This window comes from Rhincodon typus, unplaced genomic scaffold (genome assembly GCF_021869965.1).
Source record: "Rhincodon typus isolate 14 unplaced genomic scaffold, sRhiTyp1.1 hic_rhity00002776, whole genome shotgun sequence".
Classification (NCBI taxonomy): domain Eukaryota; kingdom Metazoa; phylum Chordata; class Chondrichthyes; order Orectolobiformes; family Rhincodontidae; genus Rhincodon; species Rhincodon typus.
Genome location: NW_025968414.1, coordinates 1 through 25,000, shown reverse-complemented (window position 1 = coordinate 25,000; position 25,000 = coordinate 1). Strand labels below are relative to the sequence as shown.

At 40.5% G+C, this 25,000-nt stretch overlaps 1 protein-coding gene across 2 annotated transcripts; it reads right to left on the bottom strand.

The window, feature by feature from the left end:
* Positions 1 to 1,233: 1,233 nt before the first annotated feature.
* LOC109910715 (hydroxyacyl-CoA dehydrogenase trifunctional multienzyme complex subunit beta) lies at positions 1,234 to 24,519 on the bottom strand. 2 transcript variants are annotated; one of them, XM_048593399.1, is made up of 10 exons: positions 24,424 to 24,519; positions 23,794 to 23,981; positions 22,031 to 22,211; positions 15,315 to 15,436; positions 13,607 to 13,686; positions 13,448 to 13,495; positions 13,268 to 13,355; positions 10,943 to 11,017; positions 4,300 to 4,464; positions 1,234 to 1,451 (listed from the first exon to the last, which is right to left on the bottom strand). In XM_048593399.1, the coding sequence occupies exons 1-10, from the start codon at positions 24,458 to 24,460 to the stop codon at positions 1,413 to 1,415; spliced, it is 1,023 nt and encodes a 340-aa protein (XP_048449356.1). In that variant the 5' UTR covers positions 24,461 to 24,519; the 3' UTR covers positions 1,234 to 1,412. The 2 variants fall into 2 exon arrangements, with proteins under 2 accessions (XP_048449356.1, XP_048449357.1); XM_048593400.1 differs by lacking the exon at positions 13,448 to 13,495.
* Positions 24,520 to 25,000: the final 481 nt, after the last annotated feature.

The window sequence follows — 25,000 nt, the reverse complement described above, 5'->3', positions numbered from 1 at the left end:
TTTAGTGATGTACCCCTACATCTAATGTATGGTTGGTATTAAATTTTGTTTGCTATCACTCCTGTGGGACATTTTACTACGCTAAAGGCACTAAATAATTAAGTTGTTTTTGTTGTAAAATAATTATGAACCATTTTACAACAGGGTGAAAGGATGCTGACTAAACATACCATCCAAACTCTTACCCACCTATTTCAGAGAATGTTCCATCAAAGATTTAACACTGTACCTTTTTTCAAAAATCTGGAATATGAATGACATAGTAATGCTGGGAGGGCATTCTTACCAATGATTTTTAAAATTACCAGGACTTACTGAAGTGCACAGATCTTTCCAGAACTAGCTGGAGTATTTCAGTGATTTTCTTCTAAGGAATTAATAGAGATACAGGCGCATTTCTATAGATATACACGATTCCCCACGATTATAAGACTGAAGTTCAAACAACCTTTAGATTAAATAAATAGAGCCCTCTATGCACTGGCTGTAAGGCCACACACACAATTAGCTTAGGCAGTCATAATACAGTGTTCAGTCAATTTAACAATACAAAATTGTCACTAATTCAAAAACTGTAATGCAAGAGATTTCTCACAAAGGCTAGAACTGGGAGTAGAAAAATAATACATTGGTATTACAAAATCACAGAACTGTTACAGTGCTAAAGGAGACCACGCAGCCTATTGTACCCGCACAGGGTCTGTTCCCTAACCCCATTCTTCCGCCTTTTTCCCCATATCCCTGCACACCATTTCCATCCAAATAATTATCTAATGCCCACTTGAATGCGTCAATTGAACTTGCCTCCACCACTTTTCCAGACAGTGCATTCCATACCCTATCTACTTGACATGTAAAAACTTTTCCTTATACCATCCTTGCTTCATTTGCACATCACTTTAAATCTATGCCCTTTATGCACAGCAAGTTATTTTAACTAAAAGCTGTGACCATTTGTGTGGCAATCATAACACAGTTAAAACTTAGAAGCATAATTTTAATTTCTCCCGTGTTTGGAAGTCTGTTAAAGATGCATATATTATAAACAAAGGTGCTTACAAAGATTATTGGAAGTCCATTCTCTTAATAAATTCACTGTTCATTTAAGAAAAAGGCTGTTAACATACATAAATGTATCAGCATATCTAACCTACTCTTTTTATAAACCGAGAATAGGTACACATTCTAGGATTTCAGACAATATTAAGCTTCTAAGACACAGGAAAAAGAATCTAAAAGACCTCCAGAACTCATTTTATTGACAGATGCAATGTTTAAATTTTAATTGACAAACATAGGTGGTATCTTAAAAAGTTTTCTGCTCAGTCTGGCAGAATATTTTGGGTCATCTTCATTTAATGCTCCACTGCATTGGAATGGCATTGATTTAATTCAGAAATCCGAAACACTTTTCATTTTTGAGGATAGGTTTCTACAATCATTCCATGACCCTGAGAAGAGAAAATGCAAGATATATCAACAGTTGACTGACTAATCCTTGAGAAGAATCAAGCATGTCAATGAAAAAATTATATGATTCAAACAAATTTCTTTCTGAACATAACTAAATGTGCTATGCATCTGGATGCCAGATTACTCAGCACAGAAAGGGAAACAAATTGGTCCCTATCTGAAGAATGAAGTAAAGTGTTGTGTACAGATATATCATTTTTCCATGGCAAAAAATCAATTTCAAATAATGAAATACCTTAAGTTGTGGGCTAAATTGAACATCTACCAAGAAAAATCAACCGTTGCAACTTAGGTCTAATACCTAATGCTGTACCCTGCAGAATGAAGCAACAGCTAATGGTTTAAACTCAAAAGTATGCACACATGATTAACAGGGCGCATGACAGAGATAATGAATAAAAAGGACTACATCTCCAAAGCACAAGCACTGCTCGCCGACGAGAACACATACCGGCCAGTACAAACTGACCCGACACCGCAACTAGGCAACAAAATCCTCTACACGCTACAAAGACTTAAACAAACAGGACAAATCAACAAAACAGACTTCTTCAGAATGAAACCCAAAGGAACCAACACACCCCGATTCTATGGCCTCCCGAAAGTGCACAAGCCAGAAGTCCCCCTCAGACCCATATAGTCTCCCTACCAGGCATTCCATCGCACAGATTAGCCAGAGAACTACAAAGACGACTCAGGCACCTAGTCAACAAGTCACCCCACTCTATCCACTTAGTCCAAGAATTCCTCAACTCCATCAGACATAAAGATAAATGACGAAGAGACCATGATATCGTTTGACGTCACTGCCCTATTCACATCAATAGACATACCATTAGCAAGGGAAACAATGACAACACCACTTGAACAAGAACATGATCCCAGTGAAACCATCTCCAAGGAAAACATGCTCCAACTATTGGACCTATACCTGACCAACCACTTCACCTTCAACGGCCAAACACACGAGCAAATCAACGGGACACCCATGGGATCACCTATCTCCGGACTCATAGCAGAAGCAGTGATGCAAAGACTGGAAAGGACTGCCCTTCCGCTAATCCAACCAAAACTATGGATACGCTACGTAGACGACACCTTTGTCATCATTAAACGGACCAAACGAGAGGAGACACACAAACTTACAAACAACACCCTCAGCGGAATAAAATTCACCAGAGAGGAGGAGAAAAACAAACAGCTCCCATTCCTGGACGTCATGGTAGAGCACAAGACAAATGGCGAACTGCAAATAGAAGTACACTGAAAAGCCAAACACACAGACCAGGTACTGAACTTCAACAGTAACCATCCCAGCACACACAAACAAAGCTGTGTGCAAACATTATTTAAAAGGGCAACAACACACTGCAGCAACACGGAACTATGCCAGGAGGAAGAAGAATACCTCTTCCAGGTTTTCAAGGATAATTGAAATCCAAAGAATTGGGTCAGAAGATGCCTACACGAACAGCATCAGAAACAGACTACATGCCCCGACACACATCACACTACCTTATATCAGAAACACGTCAGAACTCACCACAAGACTCCTACGACCGCTGGGCATCAGAGTGGCACACAAGCCCACGTCAACCCTACGACAACTGCTCACCCGAACTAAGGATCCACTCCCCGCCACGGATAGGGCCAATGTCATCTACAAGATTCCCTGCAGAGACTGTGAGAAACACTACATCGGACAAACAGGAAGGAAACTAACAACAAGAGTACATGAACACCAACTGGCTACAAAAAGACACGACCAATACTCTCTCATCTCAATCCACATGGACAAGGAGAACCACCACTTCAACTGGGACAACATCAAGATCCTGAGACAGGCTAGGCAGAAACAGGCACGAGAATTCCTAGAAGCATAGCACTCCACGAAGCATGCTATTAGTAAACACATTGAACTCGACCTCATTTACAGTCCACTACGAAGGAAAACCTGAAGTGAGGCACTCTATCTCAACGGACCCGAGTTTAAAAACCAGGCGGGAAAACACACCAATGCTTCATCGGAGGCTGCACTGACAATGTTATCAAGCATGGTAACAAAATGTCTGCAAAATAACAAACCAGCTTGGCGAGCCAACCAACCTCAACACCCACAACCTGAGCTACAAATCTACTCCAAAACCTAACAGTAATTGTTTGTAGGTGGAATCAAAATTTATTGGCCCATTGTTTGAAACAAGGGTGATGTAAACGCAAAACCATGAGACAAAAAAAGCCAAAATTTTTGATGGAGACAATGCTTAGGACTTTACCTGGCACTGTATGAACCAGCACACTCAATAAGGCGGCGAAAATTATATACCTGAAATACTGGAAGTCTACCGTATTGTCATGATCTCCCCAATGCCCAAGTAATCAGTTGAGAATGTGAGTAAGAAGGCTGTCTGCCAGTAAGTTTTAATTAAGGCAAAGTTGCATTATTATTTAAGTGACTAGTGCTGTAAATAAAATATACCAGTGGTGTATATACCCCCTGCATTATGCTTCTATTAGTCTGAATTTTTACATTGATTATATGGGCCGCTAGACCAACTGTTACACTCCTGGTCCCATAGGTACCAGTTAATAAAATATTTGCTGTATTAGTATTTCCTTGTTTCAATAAATTAATAACACCATAAATAGTAAATTTTGCAGGACAGCAAGTGTTTTAAGGTACCATTGTAAAAATAGCTTTTGCAGTCACCTTTTAGTGTTGTCATATGGACAACTCAAGCAACATCAACAAGTTACCTCAATGTGCAAAAGGTTTACTAACTACTGTAAAACTGAAACATACATAATAAAAATTAAAAGCCAAACCTGTCCTCCGGCAGCACAAGCTGCAACGAGTGCATACTGTCCACCTGCCTTGATCAGTCTGTGAGCAGCTGTTGTCACAAGGCGGCAACCAGTAGCACCAAAAGGATGTCCCAGAGATAACGAACCACCCCAGCAGTTAAACTTATCCATTTCAGGAACACCAACCTAGCAAAATTAAAGAAGTTCTTACAATGCATAATAAATTGGAAGCTATATACAAAACAAAACATTGGCTGCATCATTGTACTTTTCAGTATGCAAAAGACTTCAAGACATCTTAATGGATTAACACTACTGATTTCACTGCCTACAAGTCATCCACGCCCAGTTTGACAGAAAGAGAAGGTAGCCAGAACATCTCCTTCTTCAAAGAGGAAGGCATTGCTACCCCAACAGTGAACAATACAGTTTTCCTGATTTTGGTCCCGCACCCTTGTCTTTCCCATTCCTGGCACCTTACATGATAATAATGCCATACGTGGCCTTGTCTTCCGTGTCTGCAACATCAGAATGTCAGTTCAAAAATCTATAACGTATATAATTTCTTTAACTATTTTTCTCATTTTTATTTGACTTTTGACACTTTTATTTTGAGCTCGTTTTGTTAAAATGTTTGCAGCTTTCATTCTCTGCACTAAACTCCTCTGCCAGGTGCTAAACCATGCTCTTTAATCAAATTGAATTCCATACCAAAACCACTTCTCACTCGGCCAACTCTTCTATCAGAAAACAGAAATGAAAAGGGGTTCTCGGGTTGCCAACCAGGCTGGGACTACAACTGTTTACAATATATAACTAATGGCTTGGAGGAAGAAGGGGAATGCACTGTAGCCAGATTTGCAGAAGACACAAAAATAGATGGAAAGGTAGGTTGTGAGAGGTATACAACGGTATACCGAGATATTGACATGTTACCTAAGTGGGGAAAAGGTTGGCAAATGTGGGAAAATGTGAAGTTGTTCATTGTGGAAGGGAGAACAAAAGAACAGAATACTGATGGACAAAGATGAGAGTGGTCCTAAAGGAAGAGTGCTGAATTGGGGGAAGGCCAACTATAGCAAAATTCAGCAGGAGCTGGGGAATGTGGATTGGGAGTAGCTGTTTGAGGGTAAATGCACATTTGATATGTGGGAGGCTTTTAAAGAGACGTTGATTAGAGTGAAGGACAGACATGCCCCTGTGAAAATGAGGGATAGAAAGGGCAAGATTAGGGAACCATGGATGGCAGGTGAAATTGTGAGACTAGCAAAGAGGAAAAAGGAAGCATACATAAGGTCGAGCTGACTGAAAACAGACGAAACTTTGGAAGAATATTGGGAAAGTAGGTCCAATCTGAAACGAGGAATTAAGAGGGCTCAAAGGGGTCATGAAATATCTTTAGCAAACAGGGTTAAGGAAAATCCCAAAGTCTTTTATTCATACATAAGGAGCAAGAGGGTAACTAGAGAAAGGGTTGGCCCACTCAAGGATAAAGGAGGGAAGTTATGCGAGGAGTCAGAGAAAATGAGTGAGATTCTTAATGAGTACTTTGCGTCAGTATTCACTGAGGAGAGGGAATTGACAGATGTTGAGTTTAGGGACAGATGTTTGACTACTCTAGGTCAAGTCGGCATAAGGAGAGGGCGGGGGAAGTGTTGGGTATTCTAAAAGGCATTAGGGTGGACAAGTCCCCAGGTCCGGATAGGATCTATCCCAGGTTACTGAAGGAAGTGAGAGAGGAAATAGGTGGGGCCTTAACAGATATCTTTGCAGCATCCTTGAGCATGGGTGAGGTCCCGGAGGACTGGAGAATTGCTAATGTTATCCCCTTGTTTAAGGGCCGGGTAGCAAGGATAATCCAAGTAATTATAGACCAGTGAGCCTGACGTCAGTGGTGGGGAAGCTGCTGGAGAAGATACTGAGAGATAGGATCTATTTACATTTGGAAGAAAATGGGCTTATTAGGTGATAGGCAGCATGGTTTTGTGCAGGGAAGGTCATATCTTACCAACTTGATAGAATTCTTTGAGGAAGTGACAAAGTTGATAGATGAGGGAAGGGCTGTAGATGTCATATACATGGACTTCAGTAAGGCGTTTGATAAGGTTCCCCATGGTAGGCTGATGGAGAAAGTGAAGTTGCATGGGGTCCAGGGTGTACTAGCTAGATGGATAGAGAACTGGCTGGGCAACAGGAGACACAGAGTTGTAGTGGAAGGGAGTTTCTCAAAATGGAGAACTGTGACCAGTGGTGTTCCACAGGGATCCATGTTGGGACCACTGTTGTTTGTGATATACATAAATGATCTGGAGGAAGGTATAGACGGTCTGATTAGCAAGTTTGCAAATGACACGAAGATTGGTGGAGTAGCAGATAGTGAAGGGGACTGTCGGAGAATGCAGCAGAATATAGATAGATTGGAGAGTTGGGCGGAGAAATGGCAGATGGAGTTCAATCCAGGCAAATGCAAGGTGATGCATTTTGGAAGATCCAATTCAAGACCGAACTCTGCTGTAAATGGAAAAGCCCTGGGGAAAATTGATGCACAGAGAGATCTGGGTGTTCAGGTCCATTGTACCCTGAAGGTGGCAACACAGGTCGATAGGGTGGTCAAAAACGCATACGGCATGCTTTCATTCATCAGACGGGGTATTGAGTACAAGAGTTGGCAGGTCATGTTACAGTTGTATAGGACTTTGGTTCAACCACATTTGGAACACTGCGTACAGTTCTGGTCACCACATTACCAAAAGGATGTGGATGCCTTGGAGAGGGTGCAGAGGAGGTTCACCAGGATGTTGCCTGGTATGGAGGGTGCTAGCTATGAAGAGAGGTTGAGTAGATTAGGATTATTTACATTAGAAAGACGGAGGTTGAGGGGGGACCTGATTGAGGTCTACAAAATCATGAGATGTATAGACAGGGTGGATAGCAAGAAGCTTTTTCCCCAGAGTGGGGGACTCAGTTACGAGGGGGTCACGATTTCAAGGTGAGAGGGGAAAAGTTTAAGGGAGATATGCGTGGAAAGTTCTTTACGCAGAGGGTGGTGGGTGCCTGGAACACATTGCCAGCGGAGGTGGTAGAGGCAGGCACGATAGCGTCATTTAAGATGTATCTAGACAGATACATGAATGAGCAGGGAGCAGAGGAATACAGATCCTTGGAAAATAGGCAACAGGTTTAGATAGAGGATCTGGATCGGTGCAGACTTGGAGGGCCGAAGGGCCTGTTCCTGTGCTGTAATTTTCTTTGTTCTTTGTAACACGGTATTATTTAAATGGAGATAAACTGCAGAAAGACACAACATGAAGAATCATAGAATCCCTACAATGGGGAAAACAGGCCATTCAGCCCATCAAGTCCACACCAACCTTCCAAAATGCATCCCACCCAGAACCATCCCCCTACCCTATCCCTGCACTTCCTGCACATTTTTGCACTGTGGGACGAAACCCACGCAGAACACAGAGAATGTGCAAACTCCACACAGACAGTTGCCTGAGGCTGGAATCAAACCCGGGTCTCTGGTGCTGTGACGCAGCAGCGCTAAACACTCAGCCATCATGCCGCAAAGGGACATGTGCACGAAACACAAAGTTAGCACACAGGTGCAGTAGGTAACCAGGGAGGCAAATGGAATGGTGGTCCTTATTTCAAGGAAGTTGGAGTGTAAGAGCAGGGAAGACTTACTGCAACTGTACAAGATGGTGGCAGGACCACATCTGGAGTACTGTGAGCATTTTTGGTCCCTTATTTAATAAAAGACATTATCGCAGTGAAGGCAGTTCAGCAAAAGTTTCTAAGAAAATTTGGAGTCAGCCAGAAAAGAAAAAAAGGCAAAATAAAAATATTCAAAAATTTATTATCTGTATTTCTAGCAGCTACTTTCCAATTTGAACATCTGAATTTACATCCCAGGTTAGAATATGTCTAACTATAGAAGCTTCACATGATCGAGGAGAGATCACATCTGGGATGAGGCCCAGCCCAAGCAAGTATATAGTTTGGGATTTCCTAGGGCTTGGCTCCTTCCCAGCCTCTGAAACTTGGCAAGACTGGCAAAGGGATGTGGAGAGCAGGAAGATATGCTCTGTTCCTGCTTGGGGGTTTATTAAAACTTTTTGAAAATTGTTTTACTGGTGAAGAGTGTGTTTTGGCAATGATCCTGATTCACTGCCCTCAGTGGTAGCTGCAGGGTCTCACTGAAGGTCATCACAATGGTGTGCCTTGGCTAAAGGGGATACCAGGACCTGTGCTGCTGGGCTAGACATTGGTGAGTGTGAAAATGGAGATCAGGGGATGGGGCTGGAGCTGGGGGGCAGGATTGGAGATCAAGGAATAGAGTGGAGACAAAAATATGTGGGATTCATAGAATCATTGCACCTCTGATATGGAAGCAGACCATTTGGCCCATCGGGTCCACCTAGACCCAATTCTCCTACCCTATCCCTGTAACTCTGCATTTCACATGGCTAATCTACCTAGCCTGCACATCCCCGGACATTAGGGTCAATTTTGCATGGCCAATCCACCAAACCTGCATATCTTTTGACAGCAAGAGGAAACCAGAGCACCCGGTGGAAACCCACGCACATTGAGGAGAACGTGCAAACTCTACACAGATAATTACCCGAGGGTGGAACTGAACACGGGTCCCTGGCGCTGTGAGGCAACAGTGTTAACCATTGAACCATCGTGCCGATTCTTAAGGGGCTTGACAGGGTAAATGTTGAGTGGGAGAGTCTAAGATGACAAGGCATAGTCTCAGAATAAAGGGGTGCCAATTTAAGGCTGAGATGAGGAGGAATTTCTTCTTTTAGGGTATTGAGTGTCTTTGTCACTCCTTGCCACAGAGGGTGAGGGGGTGAAGTCCTTGTGTATATTTAAAGCTGAGATAGATAGATTCTTGATCAGTCGGGGAATCAAGGGTTACGGGGAAAACGGCAGGAAAGTGGGTGAGGGGAATGTTGGTTCAGCCATGATCCTATTGAATAGCCTTCTCCTGTTCCTTGTTTCCTCATGGTCCTATGGGACTGTGGATGGACTCACTGTGGAGCATCTGTGATGAGGAGGATGTTGTGGAAAGCACATTTAGTGAGCTGGTCACACCACAAGTAATGGCTACACAAGCAGAAAAGTGCTGAGTGACGACGACCAGGAAGACTAGGTGTGAGTATGTAGTGCAGAATGACAGGAAAATTCATGTTGATACTGAGGATGATCGTTTCATGCTAATGTCCGATATTGATTAGCTCATAAATTGGGCAGAGCAATGGCAGAGGGAATTTAATCCTGATAAATGAAAGGTGATGTATTTTGGGAGGTCTACTAAGTGAAGGATTTATCAAATGAATAGTAGATACCTAGGGAATACAGAGGAACAAAGGGACTTTGGTGTACAAGCCAATAGATTCCTTGACTATGTCAGCAGAGGTGGACATAGTAGTGAAGGCAGCATACAGATAGAATATAGAACAGTACAGCACAGTACAGGCCCTTCGGCCCACAATGTTGTGCTGAACTTTTACCCTAATCCTAAGGTCTGTCTAACCTCCACCCCTACCTTATACTATCATCCATATGCCTATCTAACAGCCGCTTAAATGCCCCTAATGAGGCCGACTCCACTACCCTCTCCGGCAATGCATTCCACGCCCCTACCACTCTCTGAGTAAAGAGCCTACCTCTGATGTCTCCCCTATATCTACCTCCACTCACTTTAAAACTATGCCGCTTCATAATAGCTATCTCCACCCTAGGAAAAAGTCTCTGGCTGTCCACTCTATCTATACCTCTGATCATTTTGTACACCTCTATCAGGTCACCTCTCATCCTTCGTCATTCTAAAGAGAAAAGCCCTAGCTCTCTTAACCATTCCTCGTAAGACCTTCCCTCCATTCCAGGCAACATCCTGGTAAATCTCCTCTGCACCTTTTCCAACACTTCCACATCTTTCCTGTAATGAGGCGACCAGAACTGGACGCAATACTCCAGATGTGGCCGACCCAGGCTGATGATTGCCTTCATTAGCCAGGGCACAGTATATATGAGCAAGGAAGTCTTTACAGCTTCATAAAACATTGATTAGGCCACAGATCGAACACCATGTGCAGTTCTGGTCACCACACCATCAGAAAAATGTGATTGCACTGGTGAGGGTACAGAGGAAATTCAATAGGATGTTGATTGGGATGGAAAGTCTCAGTTATAAGAAAAGGCTGGATAGGTTAGGTTTGTTTTCCTTGGAGTAGAGGAGGCTGATTGAGGGGATCTGATTGAGATATACAAAATAATGAGATGCATAGATAAAGTAAATTGAGATTCTTTTCCCCACAGCAGATATATGTAAGACCAGAGGGCATAAGTTTAAGATGACAGCTGAGTGGTTTAGAGGGCATCTGGGGACAATATTTTTCATTAGGAGGGTGGTAGAAACATGAAGTGTGCTGCCTGAGAGGATGGTGGAAGCAGGTACTCTCGCAACATTTAAGAGGCATCTGGACAAGCACTTAAAATGCCACGGCTGGCTATCGACCAAGCTCGGGTAAATGGGATTAGTATAGTTTGGTGTTTGGTGGTTGGCGGTTGGCATAGACATGGTGAGCCGAAGGGCCTGTTTCTAAGCTGTATGACTCTAAAAAAAGCAAGTTCAATTGAAACATACCCTTGATTTTCTACCCATATAGGTTTTTGCAAACCAGTCAGAATCCATAGCTTTCATATTCGAGAGGATCTGTGCCTGTTCAAAAAACAAATAAATTTAAGTTAAGTCTGTTCTAAGCAAAAGAATATAAATAATGATCAGTACGGATACCACTTCTGGTACAAAATTAAATACTTACTAATGTGATACGATAGCTTGACAGAGATTCTAAGGAATTTAGGAAAAAATGTAAGCTAATCTTGGTTTCTATTTTACAAAGTCTTCTCAAAGAGGTGTGGTTTTAGAAAAAATATAAATCCAAAATTAAAAGAAAACGATTTCATATAACAATTACGCAACCGCAAAACCAAACAAGATACGTCTTATTATTAATGGAGAATATTTCTATTTGTAAAGGCCTACTGACAATATTTATAACAGTGCTACAGAACTGACTATGTCCCTCATTAAGCTGTTCCAAAACAGCAATGACACAGGAATCCAACAATGTGAAAAGTGCCTAGGCATGTCCTGCCCATACAAAAAAAACAGGATAAATCCAGTTCACCATTTACTTGACTCCCAGTTGTAAAGCAAATAAAATGTATCATCACTGGTATTACCAATGAACCCCACGCACTAATCCTCCACATAACAATGTTCACTTCAGGTTCTACGAGGACAATGCGACTCCAAGCCATATTCAACCTTAGACCAAATACATTTTTGAAAAAAAAAGCTGAATTCAGAGGCAAGAGCGTGACTGCTCGTAATATCAAGGCAGCATTGAGTGAGTGTAGCATAAAGGAACCCCGAAAAAAATTTAAGTTAATAGGAATCAAAGGGAAAAGCTCTCCACCAGCTAGAGTCATACCTCACACAAAGGAAGTTGGTTGTGGCTGCTGGAAATCAATCATATCCACCCAGATGCAGGAATTCCACAGGGCAGTATTCGAACCCTAATCATCTACAGTTGTTTCATCAATGACTATCTCCATGACAAGATTAGAACTAGGTATATCTGCTGAAAATTTTACATTGTAAATGGAACTGATGCAGCAAGCCTGAAAAGTGTCTAAATTTAGACTGATAATGAGCAAGGAAAATTAGTGTCACACAAGTGCTACAGGACAACCATCTGCAAGAACAGAAAGCCTAATTACCTCTTTTTCATATTCCACAACATTACAGAATCCCCACCAACACCCTGGAAGCAACAGAAATACTGTGGCTATAAACATGATGTGGAGGTGCCGGTGTTGGACTGGAATGGACAAAGTCAGAAGTCACATCACAGCAGGTTATAGTCCAAATGGTTTGTTTGAAGTCAGTAGCTTTTGAAGACCTGTCACTTCACCTGACACAGGAATAGCGCTCTGAAAGCTTTCAATTTCGAATAAACCAGTTAGCCTACAACCTGGTGTTGTGTGACTTCTGATCTGCTCATATAGCCACAGTCAAAAGGTCAAGTCTCGAATCCACAAAGCCTGTCATCTACAAGGATCAAGTCAGGGATACATTCAAACACTCCCCATTTACTGGTGTCAGTACAGTGCCAACACCTCTTCCTAATCTTGACACTTTTCAGACAAAACTGACTAACACCCTTCCATCACTTCCGCACATCACAACAGCAGTACTATTTACAAAATGCATTGCAACAACTTGCCAAAGCCTCATTAACAGCATATCCCAAACTCAAGACCATAAATGCCAAGCAGAAGGGGGAAGTTACAGACACATGGAACCTCGCCATCTGCAAGCTTCTCTCCAAGTCACATTTCATTCCGATTTAGAAATAGATTGTTGTTCCTTCATCATTGCTTAATTGAAATTGTGGACCTTTCTGCCTAACAATACTGTGGGAGTGCCTACATCATAGATCACAATGGGGGTTCAGGAAGTGAGAACACCAACACCTTCTCCAGGGTAATTAGGATAGGTAACATATCTAGGCTTTGCAAGTGATACCACGTGAAATTCTACCACAGACCTAGACAGCTGCGAAACAAAATTCAGTTTCATTTATGGATAATCTATGCCTAAACAGTAACACTTTTAAAAACGTTACTCTGAACATACAAAGATCAGTGATGAAATCAACCTTTTTGAGTCAAAAAAAGGGAGCAGATATATTTATCAATTCATCACACCATATTCATACCAAGGTAATTCCTTTTCATTCTGTTTGTTTTTTGAAACATCCATGATGGATAATAAACATCTTGGCTCCACCAAAAATCAAAATAGATTTCATTAAAATCTTTTCAACATAGATAACTTTATCCAGAATGCACTTCTTCACACAGACTTCCCGTCTCTTTTAATCTTAACATATAAACTTACTGCGAAAGCTTCATGGAACTCAAAGACATCAATATCTTCAAGAGTTAATCCAGCTTTTTCCAACACTCTAGGAGTGGCATATGCTGGCCTAGGATTAAAATGATTGTTTATTTTGTAAAGAAAACACCCAGAAAGTAACATACAGGTTTAGTAGTTGGCAAGTATTGATTAAAAACTTACCCTAGAAGCAACTGGTCTTTAGGATCCTGAGAAACATATACAAAATTCCTGAAAATAACCAAATACTAATAAAAATATATACACAATGCTACAGCACATTTATACTTGCCCCTTTTATTTGTCCACTCTAGACGAAGGAGAAATAAACAGCTTCCTTACCTCAGATATGCAAGTGGTTTGTAGCCCATAGCTAGTGCCTTTTCTTCAGACATTATCAACACTGCTGATGCACCATCTGTCTGAAATTCAGACCATGGAAAGGTTATCCTCAAGGACATACCTGAACCTTGGGAATATATATATTTCCAAAAATAAACAAAACCTGTACTTTGTGAAGTGGGGATACGGCCACAATTATACTTTTTTCCATGCTTGGAATTGACCTGGGGTCCAATCTCAGCAGCCATATTTGTAATCTGTATCAGTAATTTGTATCTAAAATCCCTAACAACTCATCTGCATTTCCACCTTCCCAGTAATTTGGTAAATGCAACAAATTCCGGTTCAAACTGCAAATCTGAATTTCCTAGATGATGTAAATTGAGCATATTGCATTACAGGAAAGTTTGGAGTTAATGAGAAAATCAGAAATTACTGGAAAATCTCTGCAGGTCTGGCAGCATCTGTGCAGAGAAAGCGGAGTTAACGTTTTGGGTCCAGTGACCCTTCAGAACTGCCCAGTTATTCACAGGTTGCCAATATTTAGAATGTTTGCCCACAAAAGTATCATTTAGACTTGCCACCTCAACCCAAAGTGTCCATAACTTTCAGCTCAAGATTCAATAAAATCATATAATGAGAACTTTACAGGGCTTATCTAAAATAATGACGTACTTGTAGTGACAATTTTACACACCTATCACATTATAATGAATCCAACTAATAGTAAAACTGGACAACCTAGATTCCAGAATGAATACCAGCTTGATAGATGAAAACTTTTTTTTTGGCAGTTTGGCTACTATGGTGTTCAGCCACTGAACATATTCAAAACAGGCTAATATATTTTTAACAAAAGAGCATCAAAACTTATTATACACAAAAGGCAACAAACAGTTTTATACAATAAAATAAATATTTGAAGTAGTTTTACCTCATATCAATAAATAAAGATTCAACCCCTTTACACTCAACAGCCTTACAGGGACACGAGCCTCAATAGTGGGTCACATGGGCATGGATATACTTGTATCCCCGGCCCCCAGCAAACTTCTGCATTCACTCAATGCTATCTCCTTTAGTTAATTTCTCTTCATGAGATCCTTAAACAGTAGGCTAATACAGTTCACTTATTTCTTTACATGGATTTTGAAAACTCCTTTTTCATAGCCTTCTGTTTCTGGCATTCTCGCTCTTATAAACTCTAAAAGAACTTTTCTGTTGTCTCAGTCTTCCTGTGTTATAGGACACCTTTTGAGAGGCAACAGCATTTTCCCCCAACTCTCTTTCACTTTTTGTCTTCTGAACTATTTATCACAGTTTTTTTTTTATAAAAGCCAAATTTAAACAGATATAAATAAATTTCCAAAAAACCCTTCTAACCACTCAGAGGAATCAAAGTGAAACTAAAACTATATCCTTGTTGACATACACAATGTTTTGAAATACAAAACAACTTTAAAGCTGTATATGGCTCTATCCCTTTTTAGAATCCAAGATTCCAAATAACAATAATATCTTGAACTTCCATCACAAAATGGTTCTGGTAGTTCTCAGAATCAATCGTAATAACCAACACAACTGTGCGTTCATGATAAGGAGCAAGAAATATTCCAACAAACTGCTCCAAAATCAATTTATTCTCCTATAACATTGTCATAATATTCCTTTAATAATTCATAATTATTGTCTTGCTGTAAGTTATTACCAGAAATGAAGCATTGGCAGCAGTAATAGTTCCATGTGGTTTGATAAATGCTGGCTTCAATGTAGCCATCTGTTCAATTGATGATGGTCTAATTCCATTGTCTTTAGTGACCGTGTGACGACCTGATTTAAAACAACATGTATAATAAATCATCCAAATCCAGCCCAAGTTTCTCAGCCATATAAGTGAACTTTTTCCTCCAGAAAGCAAAAATTTCTTTGTTGGGAATTACAATTATTTTTATTTGCTCGGAGATAAAATCTTAACCCAAGGAGGCATTTGTAACAGGTGCCATTGTATGGTGCAACCAGCTGAGTCAGATCATTGGGTTTAGAAAGACCATCAGACCAACTAAAACTGCTAGAACAGGTTAAGCTTTCATCAAGTCTTCAATTGCCCAAATTACTGTGCTCTGAAATAAGTCAGATTTTATAGGCCCATCTCCAAAATGGACAGTGGGTGACAGAAAACAGATAAGGCTTACAGTAAGAATAAACTAAAAAAATAAGCAAACAAATAATGACTGCAGGAATCCTGCCTGAAATAGGTTTGATCACTTTCAAGTCAGTTCCTAAGCAGGGCTAACTCCAGAGCAGAATGATGCCCCAATTTACAATTAATTACAATTTAAATCAGAGAAGCTCCAAGACGGAAAATGTTACACAAGGTCAGTAAGGCTACACTGCCAAGGATATGTTAGAAAAGCACAGAGAAGTCTTTATTTTTACCCTCTATAGGTATGCACGAACAAACAAAGTTGGTGAAATATTTAACCAAAACTTCTAGGCCTAGTGTTCAAGGATTATCTGGATGTAGGCTATTGTTCAAAACATGACCAAGCAGAGAATACCTGTTCAGGAATCTTGTTTATCTTGGATCAACCAATAACAGATGTGGCCAGGTCAAGGCGCAACCTACCAGGGTAGCATTTTTTTTCAAGCCTTCAATGGTCTTGTTAAAAAAATCTGATGGGAAGGTATAAAACTGGAGATAAAAACTAACACTCTTGGTATTTCCAGACAACTTCCCATCTAAGGATTTAGCAGACTGCTGGTTGATCAGCATTCACAATCAACTATTATGTTGGATAACCGTGGAAAATGGGAACATGGATTTTGATATGTAATTAACCTGCACCTGTTCATTCCACTGCAGGCATTATGTTAACTCTGCCTTGTATGATTTTGTGATTGCTGTATGTAACAACAGCTGCACCATCAACATGGTGACCAATATTGTTAGTGCCTAGCATTAAAAGGTGCAAGCTAACATTTATTGAAGGGGAGGCGCATTGTAGCTGATACCATTGCTTACTTTATTCCAAACTGTGAGCAAGGGAAGGATGGACAATGATCAAGGACAGAACAGAGCTTGCACCGAGGTTTTCAGACACTGCAATGAAAGCTGGGGTACAAGATTTGGGAGAGATGTCCTGTATTCACATGGGGCCTTGAGGCTTTCCAGACACACATTTAGGAGATAGTGGAAAGGAATGTCTATAGAGATTTATGCCAAGGAGCAGGATGCACTGTAGGAGGTAATTGATGATCTCTCAAGTTAGGAGTGCACCTTCAACAATATGACATCATATCAACTTCACCACTATCCTCCAGCACTTCTCAATTCACCACACCCCCTCATTAAGTTACTAACAACCTCTATTAATCCAGATTCATACCCAACATTCATACATGTCACCACATTTTTTAACCTTTAAATGTTGTACTTGCATCTCATCGTTGGCACACACAGTCAACTATGTAACCAAGGCTGGCCACACAATCTCAATAAATTGCACAACCCTTATTCTTTCTTGTAGGACAGCTGGCAGGAATTTACTGCAGCGGGAGAAGCTAGTCTGCACATTTTAATCCCCAAAGGAGACCCTACTAGCCATTAGTGGAAGGACCACTGCTAAGGTCATGACCGTCAACAGAGTAATCAAAATTGCTGATGGCGGTATCCTCATACCAAATTCTCATCTCAGTTTTCCCTCTGTTTTTACTCACTCATGGGGCATGGGCATCGCTGGCTGGCTAGCATTTATTGCCAGTCCCTAGTTGCCCTCGAGACTGTGGTGAGCTGCCTTCTTGAACTGTTGCAGTCCACCTTCTGGAAGTTGACCTACAATGCTGTTGAGGGGAAATTCCAGGATTTTGACCTGGTGATAGTGAAGGAATGGTGATATATTTCCAACTCAGGATAGTGGTGGCTTGGAGGGGAACTTGCAGGTGGTGGTGTTCCCATGCATCCACTGACCTTGTCCTTCCAGATTTTGGTGGTTGTAGGTTTGGAAGGTGCTGTCTGAAGATCTATGGTGAATATAGCGAGTTTCTGGTCAATGGCAACACACAGGATGTGGATTGTGGGGGATTCAATGACGGTAACTTCTTTGAATATCAAGGGGCAGTGGTTAGATCGTCTCTTATTGTTGGAGATGGTCATTGACTGACATTTGTGTTAGGTGAATGTTATTTGCCACATGCCAGCCCGAACCTGAATATCATCTAGAACTTGTTGCATTTAAGCATAGACTGCGTGAATATCTGTGGAGTCACGAATAGTGCTAAACATTGTTTCCCTGATGATTGCACATCACCATTTCTGAACTCGTGATGGAAGGAATGTAATTGTGAAGCAGTTGAAGATGCTTGGGCCTAGGACATTACCCTGAGGAAGTCCTGCAAGGATATCCTGGAGTTGAGATGACTGACCTCCAAAAGCCACAACTATCTTCCTATGCTCCAGGTACAGCTTCAAACAGCAGAGAGTTTGCTCCCTGACACCCACTGATTCTAGTTTTGCTATGGTTCCTTGAAGCCACACTTGGTCAAACGTGGCCTTGATATCCAGGGTTGTCACACTCACCTCTGGAATTCAGCTCTTTTGACCGAAGGCTGTAATGAGGTCAGGAGCTGAGTGGCCCTGGCAGAACCCAAACTGGACATCACTGAGCAGGTTATTGCTAAGCAGGTGCTGCTTGAGCACTGTTGATAACACCTTCCATCACTTTACTGATGATCAACAGTAGACTGATGGGGCGGTAATTAGCTGGGTTGGATTTGTCCTGATTTTTGTGTACAGGACATACCTGGGCAATTTGCCACATTGTTGGGTAGATGCCAGTGTCATAACACTTCCAATTTCATCAGACGTACAAACTGCAGACTGTACAGGCATAGACAACACCTATTCTCCTCTCACACTCCCATCACCACCCCCCTTCCCCAAACTATAATGCACCCTTGTCTGTTTTCATTTTATGTTACCAGGAAATGGAAACTATCAACCCAATGAAGCAGGAACAAGAAAAGTTATTTCAATACATAGTTATAGCCACTAGCTCAGATAACGAGACAGCACGAAATTTAGAAAACAGCACAGAGATGGGCTATGCATGTGGCGAGACACCAGTCATCAGGAGATCGAGTGACTTGAGAAAAGAAAAGAAATGCACAAGTGCCATTATGCTAAAATTGAGGGACCAGACTTGTTTCACTTCAGGGAAGGCAGATGAACACTTAAATGGACCAGGATGTAGAAGGTGGCTGATTATATACTCAAATGCTTTATAGAACATAGAACAGTACAGGCCCTTTGGCTCACGATGTTGTGCCAAACTTTTACCCTAATCCTAAGGTCTAACTAACCTCCACCCCTACTTTCCATATCATCCATATGCCTATCTAATAGCCACTTAAATGCCCCTAATGAGACCGACTCCACTACACTCTCCAGCAATGCATTCCACGCCCCGACCACTCTGAGTAAAGAACCTACATCTGACGTCTCCCCTATATCCACTACCTTAATATGCAGGTGCAGGTGCTGGTGTTGGACTGGGGTGGACAGCATCAGAAATCACACAACACCAGTTTATAGTCCAACAGGTTTGTTTGAAAACACAAGCTTTCGGAGCATAGCCCCTTCATCAGGTGAAGTGAGAAAGGAGCACACAGACACAGAATTTATTACTAAAAGATTAGAGGGTCACACAACTGATGAGAATGTATTAAACAAACCTAAGATGCTGTTAAATCTTTAAACAGTTAGAAGGTTTTAATTGATTAATATCATCAGTTGTGTGACTCTTTGATCTTTCACTTGTAAATTCTGTGTGCTTCTTTTTCACTTCACCTAACAAAGGGGCTACGCTCTGAAAGTTGGGTTTTCAAGTAAACCTGTTGGACTATAACCTGGTGTTGTGTGATTTCTGATCAAATGCTTGATGCTCTGGAAATCTACAAAAAAGCCTGCATTTAATATCAAGGAGCTTCTTGCATCAATTTGGTACAGGGCTTTTCCAATAATGAAACACATGGCTATCTCCATTAACATGCCCCTGGTGCCAACAACAATGCAGAATCTGGTAGCAGATGTCCTAGCTTCGGAGGGAGCAAACAACATTGACCCAAAGTCTGAATGTTACATTTAAACCTCAAGACTACCGCTGCTCTGAAAAACCAACATGCAAACGGACTTAGCACTGGCCTCACCATTCCCTACTAACTACTGAAACTTTTACTAAATACGAAACAGCATCCAAGATGAACAGAATCCAGAAACTAGCCTGGAAGTAGTTTACAATCACATTAAGTAGCACAATGCTATTTAACATGGGGATCGGTTTGCAAGGTTTAAAAAATGAGAAGACCTGATAAGTAGGAAAGTGAACTGATTTAACCCATTGAGACACAAGCAATTCACTCCCTCTAAATAAATATTCAAATTTCAGGAGGATGGGCATGGATTTACCTACTCAAAATTATTTTTAAACAGAAAAATAATAAAGCCAAAAGATCAAAACAGATTTTTTTTTTTTTATTTTCAGTAGGCTGGTGAACTTGTGTGGAACACACAAAGCTAAATACCTTCTTTAAAAGGGGCATCAAAGATCAAGGGTTGTTATTCTGAAGCTCAATCTGAAAAAGCTGAAATGGTGTAAAAATCTGGGATATTTATTTATTTACTATTTACTTTTTGATTAAACTGAAACTCTTACCCACAGAATGGATTAAGTATGAGGATGACAGAGTTTTGAATAAACTGTTTCAACCTGTTATAGATCACGCAAGAACAAATTTGTTATACAATCCGAAAAATGTAATAATTTATTAAACAGGTCTTCATTCCGCTGCTCTGTGTGAATTAATTTCATAGTGGGGAAAAATAATGATAGATGGTGTGTGAAATAGATGTCATAGGTCGAATTTTTTTTTTTAAAAAGAAAGTGTATTGCTGTATCTAAAACAGAAGCAGCAAGTGCTAGAGAAACTGAACAGATCTGTGGAGCATAACAAGGTGTAGAGCTGGATGAACACAGCAGGCCAAGCAGCATCAGAGGAGCAGGAAAGCGGACATTTCGGGTCTGGACTTTTCTTCAGAAATGGGGGAGGGGAAGGGGATTCTGAAATAAATAGACAGAGAGGGGGAGGCGGATGGAAGATGGATAAAGGAGCAGATAGGTGGAGACAGATCAAAGAGGTGGGGATGGAGCCAGTAAAGGTGAGTGTAGGTGGGGAGTTAAGGTAGGGATAGGTCAGTTCAGGGAGGACGGACAGGTCAAGGAGGCGGGATGAAGCTGGTAGATAGGAGGTGAAGGTGGGGCTTGAGGTGGGAGGAGGGGATAGGTGGGAGGAAGGATGGACAGGTTAGGGAGGCGGGGACGAGCTGGGCTGGTTTTGGGATGCGGTGGGGGGAGGGGAGATTTTGAAGCTTGTGAAGTCCACATTGATACCATTGGGCTGCAGGGTTCCCAAGCGAAATATGAGATGCTGTACCCGAAGGTTGCAGGAACTCTCAGATCTATGGAGCATGTGTTTTGGTCCAAATATTTCCTGTGGCTCACTGGACGAGTATTCAAGAATAAGAGTAATGTTCAGAGGACAAAAGTTCAAATCCCATCTATACAGAGGATGAAATTTCAATTCAATAATAACGCGTTATTAAACTCTAGTTTAATAGTGATCATGTAACCTTTATCAATTGTTAAAGTTGATTTATCAAGGTGCTTTAGTGAAGAAAATCTGCCATCCTTACCTGGACTGGCTTACATGTGACTCCAGACATATGGAAATATGGTTTACTCTTACTTGTCATCTGGACAATCTACAGCAAAAAATGCTGTCTTAGCCAGCGTCACCCACATCCCATGAATGAATAATAAAAAAAAGTCAACATTAATCCCACAATGTAACACCAGAAGTGTACACTACCTGCTCATTGTTGCGTTGTTTGTAGCTGATGTCTACGATTTTTAAACAGTACAACGACTTCACTTGAAAACTGCTGCACTGGTTTTAAAGCTCTTTGGGACTTCTGGAAGTCGTGTTTGACATCAATTAATTCTCGTCTTTCCTTCTGTGTGATGCCCTACTTGCATTTTCATCTAAATATTTACATTCTCATGAAACTGATTTTATTATTTGAGTTATTTCAAGATTCTTCCTTGATTCTAATATATACATGAGACAAGGTCATGCCAAAAATGAGATTTTTAAAAATGCATGGCAGTATATTGACCTGTCCTAGATATCCCAAGCATCAGTGATGCTTCTTGCAACTCTTGTCATGAAGTTGTCCCCAAAATAAACAATATTCTTTAAAATCACAGACACAGGAGACAACAAAAGGCATGTACTTACAACTAGTAGTATTTAACTAGAGTATAATTTCCATTTAAATGGTTTACTACAGACATATGCAAAGATAATTACCTGGCACTTTGAATGGGATAACATCCTTAAGTAGCTTCTCATTTTCTGCTTTCTTGGCCAAAGTATGGGAACGTAAAGCAAACTCATCCTGTTCTGCACGTGATATACCAAATGCTGCCGCAAGTCTGTCTGCAGAGTGACCCATAGATTCGCTCGTGGAGAACTCAGCTACAGCTGGAAGCTGCAGAAATGATTAAATGACTAACTTTCAAGTTATATTTTAGACTGAATGCAGTATTTATTTGTGCCAGTTTGTCAATGCCTGTATCAATCCTGATTTGAACTTTAATGAAAAAGTCATTTTCCACCACAGGTGATTCTTAACATTTACAACAGCACTAAAAAAAAAACACCATCTTTACCCTAAATTCAAGAGATTTCTATAGCTCTTTCAGAATTCTCACAAATTTAAACTGAGCTACCTTAGAAATCATAAGCCACTATGATAAACATTCCACTTTTAAAAGCCAGGTTTAAAAACACTCTGGTTAGCAATGCATATTTCTGCAGTCAAGTAATAAGAATCATATTCATCTCTTGTATCCATTACACATGAAAAAAGAGTTGCTTGCTTTATTTTAGATGTAAGACCTCTATGCAGGTCTGATAAGCATCAGAAATGAAAGATCACAATAACTGTGTTTGTCTAAAAAGATATGCAGATCTTGCTGCAATCAAACCTACTTTATCTGCATTATGGAATAAATTCGACACTCACAGCAATTAAATAATAGCCGTACATGCACAGTGAAGCAAGCAACAGGTCTCTTCTCTATAGCAGAGAGTCTCTTCTGTCCAACATCAATTCCATGGTTGAATTTTTAAACAAGCTTCAATTTCCTGTTATAACCTCTTATTTCTGGATTGCCGAAGAGCACAATCATCTATTGATTTCAGTCTTGAATATATTCAGCGCCTATGCACATACAATTCTCTGGGTAGAGAAACAATTCTCTGGGTAGAGAATTGTTGTAGCAAACACCCAAAATCCTCCAAATGAGAAACATTTCACTTCATTCAAGTTCTATCTTGAGACTATGCTCCTGGTTTCCTGACTTTGAAAACATGAGAGAAATAGCACCTCAGCATTTCATCTGCCAAATCTTCTCAGGATTTCATGTTTCAAGGAGATCACCTCACATTCAAAATATTGGCCACATTTTATTATTTTGTACAACAGCCTCTAATCCTAGAAAGCAATCCAGTGACTTTATTGTAACTTCTTCTTATGACTAGTATGTCCTTTCTTAGGTAAGGAGAGCAAATTTGTACAAAGTTCTCCAAACGTGGTTTCACCAAAACCCAACATGACTGCAGAAATACTTACTTACTCTTCTAATGCAACTTAAGTACAATAAAGGCTAAATTGTCATGTGTTATCCTGATTGCTTGCTGTACCTGTATGCTGACACTGCTTCATGTACAAGGATTCCCAAATCCCTGTGAACTTTTACATTTTGTAATAGCAGCACATAAGGAGTTTTAGTAAACTACTACCTGAAACTTGACCTAGCAGCAGCTACACTTTGATAAATGCCACATAAAAACAATCTTGGCTGCTAATACTTGCGAAAAACTGGTTTCAGTCATTTCTGCATGAGATAAATATAATTTTTAAGATTAGGTTATCAAATTCAATTAAACATATGGCTTGATATAAACAGAAACAAGCTTGGTAGCTCATTTATTTCAACATTGTCTCATTTTGAAACCAGAAACTGTTCCCTTGCCCACTTTCTTCTAAGAATGGATTATATAAATACCTCTGGTGCAAAGAAGTCTGGGCGGATTTTTCCAAGGAGAGACAATCTTTGTCCTATTGTCTTAGCTCTATTAAGTGAAAGCAAAGTCTTTCTCATTTTCCTGCTGTGACGAATGGGAACGTCTGACATGAACTCCACCCCACCGGCTATCACCGTTTCACACTGACCAGAAGCAATTAAGCCAATAGCTGCAAAACAAATACAATAACATCAACATTAATGGAGAAAGTAAAACAAAAGGTTTTATTCTAGAAATAAAATCTCAAAGCTGGATCTGATTTAATTCATAATTGCTTAAAATGCTCTATTCAAGCGTGTGGAGAAAACCAAAAGACCTACAAAAATGAAGTTCCTGCTAAAGGGACATGCTAATTACTTCCAAATTTGTGTTGTTGTAAAAGGACAAAGACGGGCACTTCTCATACACTACAAATGTTAGTTTTCCACTAATTGGTATTCTTGCAAATTGTCCTGATGAGTCCAAGATGAAAAGCTTCAAGAAAATGTGGACTGTTTTCAGTAACACTCAAGTTTCATGATACCAATTGACTAGCTTTCAAATTTTGACTGCCAGTTAATAAGGTCACCCTTCTAATATTGCACTTGGTATGTCAAACTTGTTGCACTTGCCTGTAGTCATTGCTTGATTGGAGGAAATGCAAGCCATGGTAACTGTGTGGGATGGAGTTTTGTCAGAAAACCCCGCTCCAAGTGAGGCCTATTACAATAATAGTAGCAGTGAGCAAATAAGAAAACCAAAATAAAGCAGCATTTACATCATGTTTATAAAATATATCAATTTTAGGATGTTACAATGAAGGATCAGAACCTTGAAGATTATACAGACATTTTTACTTTTATTTCCAATTTTTTTTTAGAAAAAGGCCTACTACTTAAAATAATACTATGGTTGTAAATTCACTGACTGGGAAAGATGTGTGAAGCTCATGGAAATGTTGTACCTCTGTCAAGGAAACTCTCCAACAGGACAGACTTAACGAGAGATAACAAGGAGACTGAATATATATCCGAATCCCTCCCTCCAGCAGAAGCCACCTCTTGCAGACATGTCCGTTTCATCCTCTAAGAACATCGTTATTATGCGGAAAGAGACAGGCAAACCAAATCAGCCTTTCTACCTTTGTATTCACACAGTAAAATTAATATCTTCAAAAGATCCTCAAAATGGACCTTAATGGTTGCTAAC